Consider the following 13,079-nt stretch of genomic DNA (forward strand, 5'->3'; position numbering starts at 1 on the left):
GGTGGGGGTGGATCTAACACCCCTGGGGGGCTCTGATTTCCCTGGGGGGGGGCAAAAGTCATGAGGGGGGGGCTCTGACATCCCTAAGGGGGCTCCAAAACCCTGGGGGGGGGGGAGTAAAAATCTGGGGGGTCCCAAAAATCATGGGGAGAGCTGACACCCGTGGGGGGGCTCTGACATCCCTGGGGGGGGGTCAAAAACCCGGGGGGGGGCCAAAAAATCTGGGGGGCTCTGACACCCATGGGAGGGGGGCAAAAAAACTTGGGGATGCCCAAAACTATGGGGGGGGGGCTGACACCCCTGGAGGGGCTCTGACACCCCCAGGGGGGGGCTCAAAAACCCGTGGGGGGGGGCTCAAAAGCCCTGGGGGGCTCTGACACCTGTGGGGGGGCTCTGATATCCTGGGGGGGGGTCAAAAACCCGGGGGGGGGGTCCCAACACCCTCAGGATGGGCTCCAACACCCCGGGGGGGGGGGTCCAATACTCCTGGGGGGGTCTCAAAACCCCCCGGGGGGGGCCGCAGACCCCATGGGGGGGGCTCCAACACACCTCTAAGAGCCCTGACACCCCCGGGGGGGGGGCAAAAACACGGGGGGGGGGGGCAAAAAACGTGGTGGGGGGGGCACTGACACTATTGGGGGGCCCCCAGCACCCGTGGGGGCCCCAAAAACCCCCTGGGGGGGGGCGCAGACCCCATGGGGGGGGCCCCAAACCCCCTGGGGGGGGGGCACGGACACGAGCGGCGCCGCCCCCCCCCCAAAAATTAATTCTCAGGCCTCGGACACGGGGCAGGAAGCGGGGGGAGGGGGGGTGTGGGGGGGGGGGCTCAGCCCCTTGGGCCCAGGCCCCGCTCCCCGTTGCCATGGGAACGGCTCCTCGTTGCCATGGCGCCCCCCGCCGTGACGTCACTTCCGCGTTGAGGTTACGCCGCTTCCGGGCCCGGTTCCCGCCATTTCCCCGCCCCCCTCCCCCCTCCCGGTTCCCTCCCCTCCCCCCCCCCCCCGGTCCCCTCCGCGCCTTCTGCAGCCGGGCCCGCGGCCCCCCCCCGCCCCCTGACCTCTGACCTCTGACCCCGTACGGCACTGGGGGGGGGAGGGGGGGGGCTCGGTGCCCCGGGGGGGGGCTCCCGGTGTTTGGGGGGGGGGTCCCGGTGTACGGGGAGGGGGGGGCAGGTCGTTTTGGGGGGGGTCTCCCGGTATTTGGGGGGGGTCCCGGCGCCCTGGGGGGGTCCCGGTTGGTTTGGGGGGGGCAGTGTTTGAAGGGGGGGGTCTCTGTGTTTTGGGGGGGGTCCCGGTGTCCCAAAGGGGGTCCTGGTGTCTCGGGGGGGGGTCCCGGTTCGTTTGGGGGGGCGTCCTGGTATTTGGGGGGGGGTCCCGGTATTTTGGGGGGGGTCCCAGCACCCTGGGGGTGTCCCGGTTGGTTTGGGGGGGGCGGTATTTGAGGGGGGGGTCTCACAGTGTTTGAAGGGGGGGGGGTCCCAGTGTCCTGGGGGGGTCCTGATGCCCTGGGGGGGGGGCTGGTTGCACTGGGGGGTCCCACTCGGTCTTGGGGGTCCTGGTGAATGGGGGGGGGGCTGTTGGTTTTGGGGGTCCTGGGGTTTAGGGGGAGGGGTGTTCGGGGGGGGGGGGGGGCTGGTGTTTGTGGGGGGTCCTGGGTGATTTTGGGGGGTCCCGATGTTTGGGGGGTTCCCAGTGTTTGGGGGAAGGGGCTGCTGGTGTCCTGGGGGGGGGGGCAGCCCTGGTGTTTGGGGGGGGTCCCGATGTCCTGGGGCAGGCTTCTGGTGGGGGGGGGGGTCCCAAGGAATATTTGGGGGGGGGTCCCAAGGGGTGTGTGGGGGGGTCCCTGGGAGGGGTTTCTGGGGGGTCCTGCTCCTTGGGGGGGGGGGTTGTGGTGTCCCTGGGGGTGGCTCCTGCTGATGGGGGGAGCCCCATTTTTTTGGGGGGGGGGGTCCCAGTGTTTGGAGGGGGGGTCCTGATGCCCTGGGGGGGGTCTTGTGGGGGGGTCCCATGCAGCTTTTGGGACTGGGGGGTGCTTCTGGGGTGCGGGCATCACAGTTCCGGGGCTCATTTCGGGATCCTCACTCTTTTTTTTTTTCCCCCCCCCAGCCCAGCCCAGCCCGGCCCGGCCCGGCCATGTTCTCGTCGGTGGCGGCCCCCCCGGCGCAGGCGCTGCTGGCCCCCCCCTCGGGCCCGGCCCCCACCTTCTCCCGGGCCGGCAGCGCCTTCGCCGACCGCTCGCAGCCCTTCCAGCTGGGGGAGCGCAGCTTCAGCCGCCAGTACGCCCACCTCTACGCCGCCCGCCTGCTCTGCATGCGGCCCCGCCTGGCGCAGCGGGCTCAGCAGCGATGGGGTGAGCCCCCCCCCAAAAAAAAAAACAAAAAAAAACACAAAAAAACACAAAAAAAAACACCCAAACCCCGACCCCCAGCCTCCTTCCTTCCTCCGCGGGGCGAAACGCCGCCGCTGCACCGTGCCCCCGGCTGTTTTTTTTGGCTGGGGAGGCTGCAGGGGGGGGAGGATGGAGGATGTGGTGCCCCCCCCCCCGCCGTAACCACCCTGTTGTGGCGGGGGGGTTGGCAGTGAGCAGCCGGGGCGGGTTGTTTTCCCGATTTTTCCTCCTTTCTCCCCGAAGCCTCCGCATTCCTGGCGGCGCTGACGCTGTTCCCAGCCCGCGGCTGCCCTCCTTGGCCCCCCCCCACCCCATCCCCAAACCCCGTGGGGACAAAAACCCCGTCCCCAAGCCCTGTGGGGGCTCCTCGAGCTGTTTTCCACGTGGGGGGGGGGCTGCAGGCAGGGCTGGGTGGGCGAGGTGTGGGGTCTGGGGGCTGAAAGCAGGACGAGGACAGGGAAGGTCCCTGGCCATGGGGGGGCTTCCCTCCACCTCCCCCTTTTGTTGTTCCTGCTGGAGCAGGACGAGCCGTTTGCTCCGGGATGAATTTAGGGCACGGTCCCTATTTTGGGGGGAAAAAAGGGGGAAAAAAAGAGGCCCCGGGGCTGACCCCCGTCCCCGTCCCCGCAGGCAGCGGCGTGGCGCTGCGGAAGCTGTGCGAGCTGCGGGCGGGCGAGCGCTGCTGCGTGGTGGGGACGCTCTTCAAGGCCATGCAGCTGCAGCCCTCCATCCTGCAGGAGATCAGCGAGGAGGTGAGGAGGCACCGTGCCCCCCGGGGAGCTGGGGGGGGGGCTGGTGGGGCCGGGCTGGCGTCCCCCCTCCCCGGCTGAGCCGCTTCCTCCTCCTTGGCCGACGGCCGCGGCGCTGCTGGCGTCGCGGGGAAGCGCTAAGTGGAAACAGCCCCGAGAGGCACGCAGCTGGACGGCGGCCCCGAGGGCGGCCGGGCCTCTTCTGGGGGCTGCACCCGCTCGCCCGGACCCCCCCAAAAAAAAAAAAAAACAAAAAAAAAAAACCAACTCACGGGGTCCTGCCCTTCGTCCCCGCAGCACAACCTGGTGCCCCAGCCGCCCCTGCCCAAGTACGTGCACCCCTCGGACGAGCTGATCCTGGAGGACGAGCTGCAGCGCATCAAGCTGGTGGGGAACGTCGAGGTGGCCAAGCTGGTGACAGGTAAGGGCGCGGCGCTTGGGGACAGCGCTTGGGGACGGGCTGGGCACCGCCATGGCTGAGCGCCGCGCCGTCCCCACCGCAGGCACCATCCTCGCCGTGTACGGCAGCGAGCAGGAGGACGGCGGCTTCCTGGTGGAGGAGCTCTGCTTCGCTGGGCTGCCACAGCCCCTGCCCTGGGCGGGCCCCAGCTCGGACAGGTGAGTCCCCACCGCGTCCCCACCGCGTCCCCATCGTGTCCCGGCTGTGTCCCGGCACCCTGGGGACCCCCGGAGGTTCCCCGCCCCGCTGCCCACCCTCTCCTGGCCCAGGTTCGTGCTGCTGGCCTCGGGGCTGGGGCTGGGCAGCGGCAGCGGCGAGTCCCTGCTGGGCACCCAGCTGCTGGTGGACGCGGTGACGGGGCAGCTGGGCGCCGAGGGCCAGCAGAGCTGCGCCGCGCTCATCTCCCGCGTCATCCTGGCGGGGAACCTGCTGAGCCAGAGCACCCAGAGCCGTGACAGCCTCCACAAGGTGCGGGGGGCCCGGTGAGGGCTGGGCATGGGGTTATGGGGTTGGGGGGGGGGACGTAGAGGGGGGTCTCATCGCCTCCCCGCCGCCGCAGGCCCGGTACTTGACGAGGAAGACGCAGGCTGCGAGTGTGGAAGCCGTGAAGATGCTGGACGAGATCCTGCTGCAGCTCTGTGTGAGTGCCCGCGGCCTGATGCGGGTGCCGGGGTGGGAGAGCGGCTCCCAGAGCCCCTCGGTGTTGGGGGAGCGGGCGGTGGTCCCCCCCCTCAGCCCCCCGCTGTGCCCCGCAGACCTCCGTGCCCGTGGACGTGATGCCTGGGGAGTTCGACCCCACCAACTACACGCTGCCGCAGCAGCCGCTGCACCACTGCATGCTGCCCCTCGCCAGCGCCTACTCCACGCTGCAGCTCGTCACCAACCCCTACCAGGCCGACGTGGACGGCGTCAGGTGGGGACCAACGTGCCCCCAGGGCTGTGACAGCCGCTGGGGACGAGGGGGAGTTGGGGACAAGTCGCACCGAGCACGGGGCTGCCCTTCCTTCCCCCAAAACCTAGGTTTCTGGGGACGTCGGGGCAAAACATCAGTGACATCTTCAAGTACAGCAGCATGGACGACTACCTGGAGATCCTGGAGTGGACGCTGCGGGCGGGACACATCAGCCCCACGGCGCCGGATACCCTGGGTAAGGGGGGGGCACCGCCGTGCTGCCCTGAGGCGGGGGCTGCGGGGCTCCGAGCGCCCCGTGGGGGGCTGCGGGGACGGGTTCCCCTCCTCACCTCCTCCCCCGCAGCCTGCTACCCCTTCTACAAGTCGGATCCCTTCATCCTCGCCGAGTGCCCTCACGTCTACTTCTGCGGCAGCGCGCCCCGCTTCCAGTCCAAGGTGATCACGGGTGAGTCCCGGCCCCAGCCCCGGCCCCGCTCGCGGCCGCAGCGGGGCTGGCGCCTGACGCCCGCCTGTCCCCGCAGGGGACGAGGGGCAGCGGGTCCTGCTGGTGGCCGTGCCCGCCTTCAGCACCACGCAGACCGCCTGCCTGGTCAACCTGCGCGACCTCAGCTGCCAGCCCATCAGCTTCTCCGGTTTTGGGGCCGAGGACGATGCCGGGGACATGGAGGTCGGGCAGTGACGGCGCGGCACGGACTCTGCCGGCGCGTGGAGCCGCGGAGCTGCCGCGGTGCGGGGCCAGCAGCCGCTGGGAGAAGCCACGCGGCGCTGCTACCAATACAGCTTGGTTTATTCGTGTAACAAAACCGCGTGGAGGGGACTGGGGCCGGCGCCGCGAGGGCCCTGCCCTGGGGAGCGCGACCGCCCCGGCCGAGCCGCGGTGCTGGGGACCCGGGCTGCGTCCTCCTCGCCCGGCCGCGGTGGCACTGCCGGGTCCCTGGGGCCGGGGCCGTGCATCCGAGCCCGAGCCCAGCCCGGGGGACGCGCTGCAGCTGCCGGCCTTCGGGGCAGGCGTCGGGGTGGCGTGGCCGTGGTCCTGGCAAGCGAGGCGGGTGGGAGCTGCAGCCTGCCCGGCGCGGGCGAGGAGCGCTGCGGAAGCGGGTGGCGGCGCCTGCAGCGGGTGAAACTCAACCAAGAGTGAATGCCTGGAGGCAGGAGCGAGGGGATGGGCGTCCCCTAGTCGCCAAAGTTCACGGTGTAGGTCTCGGCCGTGGTGAAGGGCTGCTCCGTCCCCGTGCCCACCTCCCAAGCCTCCGTCTCCGTCACCAGCTCGGTCACCACCTCCGTTTCGGTCTCCATCTCCCAGGTGCCGGCGGTGGGAGGCTCCTGGCTCCAGGGCGCGTAGGTGGTGCTGCTGAAGGGGCCGGGCAGGACCGTGGTGGGTGCCGGGGGGGCCGTGGGGCCGGGGGTGGTGGCGGTGGTGGTGGCGTTGAGGCGCCGCAGCCTCATCTGCTGCCGGAGCCGCATGCGGTGCCGCAGGCGCTGGCGCAGCCGCAGGCGCTCGCGGGGCGTCATGGGGCGGCCGGGCACGATGCGGCGGATGGGCCGGTTGCCGTTCATGGCCATGATCTCGCGGATGCGCTTCCAGTTGGAGCGCGACAGCACGAAGTTGCACTGGGTGGCCCCGATGTCGTAGAAGACGCTGCAGGTCTTGACGCTGGGGTTGTAGCCCTCGGCGCGCGCCGACACGCGGTACTCGCCCGGGTTCAGGATGCGCCAGTAGTCCCCGCCGCTGGCTGCGGACGGTGACAGGAGGTGAGAGGGGGGGCTGCAGAGCGGGGCCGCGGCGCCCTCGCCTCCCCCCGGCCCCTTACCTGTCTTGACGTTGTGCTTGATGCCACCCACGACGATGGTGGCGTTGGCGATGGGCTCTCCCTGCTGGTCCGTCACCAGGCCCTTGATGCCGCGGTGAACCTGCGCGGAGGAAAGGGGACGAGGGGAGCGCGTGGAGCCGGCGGGGCCGCCCCCGGCTCCTGGCGCACGCAGGGCCCCGCGCCCACCTGCTCCATGAAGGTGAGCAGCGACTCCTTGTTGTTCTCCCACTCCTGCTGCAGCTCGCTCTCGTGCGGGAACTTGTCGCAGCCCAGGTAGACGGAGAGCTCCAGGCAGTTGGTGTGCAGGTAGCTGAAGTCGTTCAGGGCTGCCAAAAACCCAGCCGAGGGCCCCGTTGGCACGCGGTCACCCTCGCCCACCCGGCGGCTCGCTGGCACTGCCCGGCCCCACTTACTGCCGGCCCGGGGGCGCCACTTGGCCCCCTGCACGATGCCCATGGAGTCGGTCACGTCCTGCGTGTGGCAGCCCCCGCGGAAGGTCTCGGTCATGGTGAGGTGGGCCGAGGCGTAGGAGATGGCGAGCCAGCGGAAGATGGCGTGGTCGGGGGTCTCGTGCACCTCGGGGTTGTCGTCCTCGTAGTCGTCCGGGGGGCGCGGGGCGGCCGGGGTCTCGCTGGGGGGCCGGGCCGCGTCGAAGGGGTAGGACACCAGCTTCTCCCCGCCCTGCAGGTTGGCTCCCAGCACGAAGGGGTTCTTCTCCATCCAGGCCATGACGGCGCGCGTCTCCACCGCCACCTGCGCACGGGGGGGCTGTGACACCCGGCCCCTCGCCCCCCACCACCACCACCACCGACCCCGCCGGGCGCCCCCCGCTCACCGTGGCGTCCTCCTCCAGGTAGTGCTGCGGGACGGGGATGTGGTGGCTGGGGAAGCGGTGCGGCACCAGCTTCCTCTCCTCGGCGGCCCACAGCGGCGAGGCCAGGTCGGGGAAGTTCTCAAAGAGGTCGTAGCCCTCCTCCGTCCAGTGGCCCAGCGCCCAGTTGCCCAGCTCGGAGCCCTGCGGGTGGCGGGGACCGGCGGTGAGCCCCCGGTGGCGCCGATGTCCCCCGGTGCCACCACCCCGGTGCCGTCCCCGCTGCTCACCGCCTCGCGGGCCAGCTCGTAGCCGTCGGGGTTGAGGGAGGGCACGAGGTGGATGCGGGTTTCGGTCACCAGGCTCCGCACGCGGGGGTTGCCGTCCTGGTACTCCTTGCAGAGGAACTGCATCAGCAGCAGCAGCAGCTCCCGGCCCAGCACCTCGTTGCCGTGCAGCCCCGCCGTGTACCTGAACTCGGGCTCGCCTGCAGGACGGGCAGCGTCACGACCCGTGTCCCCCTGTCCCCTCCCCGTGTCCCCACGTCCCCTGCTTTGCCTCACCCGTCTCGTGCTCGCCGGGGTTGTCGGAGATCTCCATGGCGTAGATCTTCAGCCCCCGCGAGCTCTTGCCGATGTTGTAGATGCGGGTGATGGTCGGGCACTCCTCGTTCACCACCTTCATGAGCTGAGGGCACAGGGGGGGGCGAGCGCTGGGGCACGGGACGGGGACGGGGACGGCGCCCCCCTGCCCCTTGGGGTGCCCCCGCGCTCACCTGCCTCATGTCCTTGTAGCTGTGGTGGCGGAAATCCAGGTTGTCGGCGGAGGTCACCTCGTTCTGCTGGCTGTAGTAGCTGCTGACGGCTGCGGAGGGGATGGCACTGTGGCCCTGGGGACCAAGCGGCTGCCACCCCCCTGCTGTCCCCTCCCCATCACCCCCCTCTTACTGGAGAGGGGACAGCCCAGGACCTCCAGGCGCAGGCAGAGGCTCCCGTTCCACGTCTGCGGGTAGATGCGGATGTAGCGCGCCACCACGGGCTCGGGGAACTCGGTCAGCACCGGCGTGTCCTTGTCCACGTTGCCGTAAAACATCTGGGGAGGGGACACGAGGGAGGGGGGTGGCAGCGGGTCCCCAGAGCCACCCCCAGCCACCCCCCACCCCCCCCAAGGCCGCGCACCATCTCCTCGTAGCCGTTGGTGTACATGGTCCAGCTCTGGCTGTCGTTGCTGAAGCCCACGTAGAATTTGGTGACAAAATCCTCGCTGCGGGAGGAAGGGGACGGTGCGTGGGGGGTGGCTGCCACCCCCACCGCCCCGCTGCTGGCCCCGGGGCCACCCCACACCCCTTCCCCGTCCTGTCCCCGTCCCCCTTACTGGATCTGGGAGTCGCGCCCTTGGGTGATGACGCCGGTGAACTTGGTGGTGCGGCGCGTGTCCACCTCCAGCCAGTGCGCACGGCTGTCGTCCTCGGCACACCACGCGCCGTCGAAGAAATCGTCCTCGTTGGCGCCCGCCTGGGGACGGCGAGGGGACAGCAAAGGTGGCATGGGGTGGGGGGACACCACATAGGGACGGGGACGGGGATGGGGACGGGGATGGGGACGGGGACGGGCACCCACCTGCATGTTGAGGCGGCCGCGCTGCGCGCCCAGCCCGTGGCGCAGCATGGAGGAGGCCAGGAGCTGGTCGTCCTCGATGCGGTGGGACTCCAGCCCGATGGGGGGACACTCTGGGTGGGGGGGACACGGCACAACGTCAGTGTCCCCCCCCCCAGCACAGTAACCTGTCCCCCGGGACAGGGACGCTCACTTGTCTTCTCCTCCGGCGGTGCCCACTCGTCCTCGTCCGTCTCCCACTTCTTCCCCCCTGGTTTTTTGGGTTTTCCTGGAAAACGGGGGCGAGGTGAGGGGGCAGAGCCGGGGTGTGGGGGGGACACGGGGCGGGGGCCCCCTCCTGCACCCACCTTTGCGGTCCCGGCCCTTCTCCTCCACCCAGGTCTCCTCCTCCTCCTCCTTGCTGCTGCCGCCGCCTTTCTTGGGCTTCCCTGGCAGGGGACAGCGGCTGTCAGGGATGGGGACGGGGACAGGGACGGGGACGGGGACAGGGACGGGTATGGGGCCGTGCCGTGCCACCCCCCAGCCCCTCACAGGGTTTCAGCTTCTCCTCGTCCGTCTCCATCTCCTCCTCTTTCTCCGGCTGCTTCTTGGGTTTGGGCGGCGGGGGCAGCCCGTAGTCCACTGCGGGGTGGGAACAGGGCTGGGACGCCCCTTTGGGACCTGGGGGGCCAGCCCGCGGCCCCACAAAGCCCCCAGCAGGGGCAGGGGTGCCCTGGTCCCCCCCCCCCAGCTCGTCACTCACGGTCATCGTAGTCGGGTCGCTCGAAGCCCTCCTCGTAGTCCCCCTCGGTGACGGGGGCAGGCAGCGGTGCAGGGGGCTCCTCCGGCTTGGCTGGGGGTGGCAAGAGGGTTTGGGGGTGCCCCTGTGGGGTCCTTTATGCCTCTGTGGGGTCGCTGTATCCTCACGGGGTCTCCAGTGCCTCCGTAGGGTTTGCCGTGCCCCTCTGGGCTCCTCTCTGTCCCCTGTAGCTCCCATGAGGTCCCCAAGCCCCTTTTGCAGTCCCCATGGCCCTGAATAAGCCCCCGTGTCCCCATAAGCCCCCTCAAGCCCCTATGGGGTCCCCATGGCCTTGAACGAGCCCACGTGGCCCCATGAGATGCCTCAAGCCCCTATGGGGTCCCCATATCCCCCTGAGATGGAGTCCCCATTCCCCTATGGGGTCCCCATGGCCCTGAATAAGCCCGCATGTCCCCATGGGATCCCTCGAGCCCCCGTGGTGTCCCCATGCCCCTCTGGGGTCCCCGTGTCCCCACGGCGTCCCCTGCACCCCTCACATGCTCCCCATCCATCCCTGCTGTCCCCATGCCCATCCCAGCCCTGGGCTGCCCCAAAACGATGCCGCCCCCCCACCTGGGGCTGGGGACCCCCCCGCTTTGTCCCCCTTTGTCCCCCTGTCACCCCACTGACGTGGCGGCGTCTCCGGTTGGGGCCAGACTCGCTCGGGTTTCTTCCTGCTGGGGGGCTTGCGGGGTTTCTGCTGCCGCTGAATGTACTCGACTGGGGACGGGGGGGGAGCAAAGACTGAGGGGGTGCGAGGCGGAGGGGAAGGGGGGGGACACGTCTGTGTGTGTGTGTCCCCCCCCAGCCATCCCAGGGGACCCCGTGGGTCCCCGCCTGCCCCCCGGCACCGTACAGTCCTCGTAGTCCTCCCGCTCCAGCTGCTCGTTGTAGTCGAGTGTTGGTGGCTCCGGCTCCGCGGGGACCTCTGCGGGGGGGACACAGGGCTGGGACATTTTGGGGTGGCACCGGGGTCACAGGGGTGGTGGCACGGGGATGCTGGGGTGACGTCGGGAGGCAGGGAGGTGGCAGCAGGGCAAGGGGAGGCGGTGACAGGACGTGGGGTGGTGGCACGGGGATGCTGGGGTGGCACTGGGACACGGGGAGGTGGCACTGGGATGCAGGGAGGTGGCACTGGGATGCGGGGAGGTGGCAGCAGGTCACTGGGAGGTGACACGGGGGATCAGGGGACGGCACTGGGATGGAGGGAGGTGGCACCAGGACACGGGGAGTTGGCACCAGAGGGGTGGCACTGGGACACAGCAAGAGGACACAGGGGGTCAGGGGGTGGAACTGGGGTGCTGGGAGGTGGCAGCAGTCACTGGGAGGTGACACAGGGATCAGAATGGTGGCACTGGGGACACAGGGAGGGGGCGCTGGGATGCAGGGAGGTGGCACTGGGACACAGGGAGGTGGCACTGGGATGCGGGGAGGTGGCAGCAGGTCACTGGGAGGTGACACGGGGGATCAGGGAACGGCACTGGGGACACAGGGAGGTGGCCCCGAGGCACAGGGCGGTGGCACTGGGGATCAGGGGACAGCACTGGGATGGAGGGAGGTGGCACCAGAGGGGGGGCACTGGGGGTCAGGGGGTGGCACTGGGATGCCGGGAGGTGGCAGCAGTCACTGGGAGATGACAGAGGGGACCAGGGAGTGGCACTGGGGACACAGGGAGGGGGCACCGGGGATCAGAGGGTGGCACTGGGATGCCGGGAGGTGGCACTGGGACGCAGCGGGTGGCCTGGGGCTCTCACCAGCCTCGGGAGCGGGGTGCCAGTCCTCCCCGCCCAGCTCCCAGCGCTCGGTCGGCAGCTCCTCCGGCCCCCCTGGGGACAGGGACACGCAGAGGGGTGGCAGCGCCGGCGTCCCCAGCCCGTCCCCAGCCCACCCCCCAGCGAGGGGACCCCATGGAGGGAGGAGACGGGGGACAAGGGGCAGGATGGGGGTGGCCACACCATGCGCCCCCCCCGGGGACAAAGCAGTGGGGGAGCCGAGGGGACGCGGTGACGAGCGCTCAGCACAGGACGGGACCCCCGGTGTCCCCCCCGCTCACCTCGGTCTCTGCCATCCTCCTCCTCCTCCTCAGGGACACGCGGCTGCCCTGGGGACAGGGATGTCCCCTCTCTGTCCTCGCCCCGCGGGGGGTGCGGGGCCACGGGGGGCTCCCAGGGGGTGTCCGGTGGCTCCGGGGGCCTCGTGCCCGAGGGTTTCTTGGTGGCCTTGGGTGGCTTCTCCTTGGGTGGCTTCTCCTTGGGCTTCTTGGAGCCTTTTTGGGGTTTCTCGGAGCCTTTTTGGGGTTTCTCGGAGCCTTTCGGGGGCTTCTCCTTGGGCTTCTTGGGGGGCTTGTCCCTGTCGTTGCTCTTGTCCCTGCTCTTGTCCCGCTCCTTGTCCCTGTCCCTGTCCTTGTCCTTCTTGGAGCCCCTCGCTCTCTCCTTGGGCTTCTTGGTGGGTTTTGGGGCTTTTTCCTTCCGGCCCTTCTTGGGCACCTCGGGCTCCGGCAGCCGCCCCGGGGGGTCTGGGGGGGTCCAGGTCGTGTCGGGGGGGGTTAGGGACAGCCCCAGCCGGGCACCCCCAACCCAGCACCCCCAAAACGCAGCACCCCCAGCCCAGCACCCCCCGGTTCCCCCCATCACCGCTCCCCCCCGTGTCCCCCCCTCCCCAATCCCTCTCCCCAGCTCCCTCCCGGTACCGGGCAGCCCCAGCAGCCCCCCCCCCCCCTCACCGGTGCTCAGCCCGGTGCCGGTGCCCGGCTCGGTGGCGAAGCCCGGCTCGGTGCCGTCCCCGTCGCCGTCGCCGTCTCGGTCCCCGTCGGGCCCGAGGAAGCCCCTGAGGAACTCCTCGATCTCGGCGTCGGTGAGCGCGGGGGCGGCGGGGTCCGGGGCGGCCCCGGGCAGCGGCAGCAGCAGCGCGGCCGCCAGCAGGAGGCAGGAACGGGGCGGCCCCGACAGCGCCATCGCCGCCGCCGCCGCCGCCGCCGAGCACCGGCACGGCCCCGCCGAGCACCGGGGGAGGGCAGGGGAGGGAAGGGGGCGGGCCGGGGGCGGCACCGGGAGGGGATTTGGGGAGGGTTTGGGGGTGGGGGGGGGGACGGGAACGGCACCGGCACCGCGTTGGCACCGCGTTGGCACGGCACGGGGGTGGCACGGGGGTGGCACGGCACCGGCACCGCGTTGGCACCGCATGGCACCGGCACCGGCACCGCGATGGCATCACCTTGGCACGGGAACGGCACCGGCACCGCGTTGGCACGGCACGGGGATGGCACGGGGATGGCACCGGCACCACCTTGGCATCACCTTGGCACGGGGATGGCACCGGCACTGCATTGGCACGGCACGGCACTTTATTGGCACCACCCGGCACCAGCACCTCGTTGGCACTGAGTTGGCACCGCACTGGCACAGCATTGGCACCGCGTGGCACCGGCACTGGCACCGTGTTGGCATCACCTTGGCACGGGAACAGCACCGGCACCGCGTTGGGACGGCACGGCACGGCACCACACTGGCACCACACAGCACCAGCACTGAGTTGGCACCGCGTTGGCATGGCA

General features: G+C 70.6%; 2 protein-coding genes across 4 annotated transcripts; one reads left to right on the top strand and one right to left on the bottom strand.

The window, feature by feature from the left end:
- Positions 1 to 1,043: 1,043 nt before the first annotated feature.
- On the top strand, positions 1,044 to 5,313 carry POLD2 (DNA polymerase delta 2, accessory subunit). Of its 2 annotated transcripts, none has more exons than XM_084499238.1 (11): positions 1,044 to 1,074; positions 2,106 to 2,349; positions 3,019 to 3,140; positions 3,435 to 3,558; positions 3,641 to 3,755; positions 3,867 to 4,065; positions 4,157 to 4,237; positions 4,353 to 4,510; positions 4,618 to 4,745; positions 4,854 to 4,955; positions 5,032 to 5,313. In XM_084499238.1, the coding sequence occupies exons 2-11, from the start codon at positions 2,133 to 2,135 to the stop codon at positions 5,187 to 5,189; spliced, it is 1,404 nt and encodes a 467-aa protein (XP_084355364.1). In that variant the 5' UTR covers positions 1,044 to 1,074; positions 2,106 to 2,132; the 3' UTR covers positions 5,190 to 5,313. The 2 variants fall into 2 exon arrangements, with proteins under 2 accessions (XP_084355364.1, XP_084355365.1); XM_084499239.1 differs by having other exon boundaries at positions 2,111 to 2,349.
- AEBP1 (AE binding protein 1) lies at positions 5,277 to 12,511 on the bottom strand. Of its 2 annotated transcripts, XM_084499235.1 has the most exons (21): positions 12,249 to 12,511; positions 11,580 to 12,041; positions 11,281 to 11,352; positions 10,383 to 10,454; positions 10,157 to 10,246; positions 9,491 to 9,580; positions 9,280 to 9,369; positions 9,096 to 9,176; positions 8,942 to 9,016; positions 8,752 to 8,861; positions 8,507 to 8,646; positions 8,311 to 8,395; positions 8,080 to 8,224; positions 7,908 to 7,996; positions 7,696 to 7,819; positions 7,423 to 7,619; positions 7,157 to 7,336; positions 6,735 to 7,074; positions 6,508 to 6,647; positions 6,322 to 6,421; positions 5,277 to 6,243 (listed from the first exon to the last, which is right to left on the bottom strand). In XM_084499235.1, the coding sequence occupies exons 1-21, from the start codon at positions 12,478 to 12,480 to the stop codon at positions 5,684 to 5,686; spliced, it is 3,474 nt and encodes a 1,157-aa protein (XP_084355361.1). In that variant the 5' UTR covers positions 12,481 to 12,511; the 3' UTR covers positions 5,277 to 5,683. The 2 variants fall into 2 exon arrangements, with proteins under 2 accessions (XP_084355361.1, XP_084355362.1); XM_084499236.1 differs by lacking the exon at positions 11,281 to 11,352.
- Between the last annotated feature and the right edge of the window lie 568 nt (positions 12,512 to 13,079).

The sequence above is a fragment of the Aythya ferina genome, assembly GCF_964211825.1.
Source record: "Aythya ferina genome assembly, chromosome: 27".
NCBI classification, from domain to species: domain Eukaryota; kingdom Metazoa; phylum Chordata; class Aves; order Anseriformes; family Anatidae; genus Aythya; species Aythya ferina.

Bases quoted from the DNA above. Each gene is read 5' to 3' on its own strand.
- AEBP1 (XM_084499235.1), bottom strand. From the start codon at position 12,480: ATGGCGCTGTCGGGGCCGCCCCGTTCCTGCCTCCTGCTGGCGGCCGCG. The intron at 6,422-6,507 runs GTGGGCGCGGGG...TCCTCCGCGCAG, and splicing joins TGCTCACCTTCATGGAGCAG to GTTCACCGCGGCATCAAGGG. The intron at 6,244-6,321 runs GTAAGGGGCCGG...CACCGTCCGCAG, and splicing joins CAAGCACAACGTCAAGACAG to CCAGCGGCGGGGACTACTGG.
- POLD2 (XM_084499238.1), top strand. From the start codon at position 2,133: ATGTTCTCGTCGGTGGCGGCCCCCCCGGCGCAGGCGCTGCTGGCCCCC. The intron at 3,141-3,434 runs GTGAGGAGGCAC...TCGTCCCCGCAG, and splicing joins TGCAGGAGATCAGCGAGGAG to CACAACCTGGTGCCCCAGCC. The intron at 4,746-4,853 runs GTAAGGGGGGGG...CCTCCCCCGCAG, and splicing joins CACGGCGCCGGATACCCTGG to CCTGCTACCCCTTCTACAAG.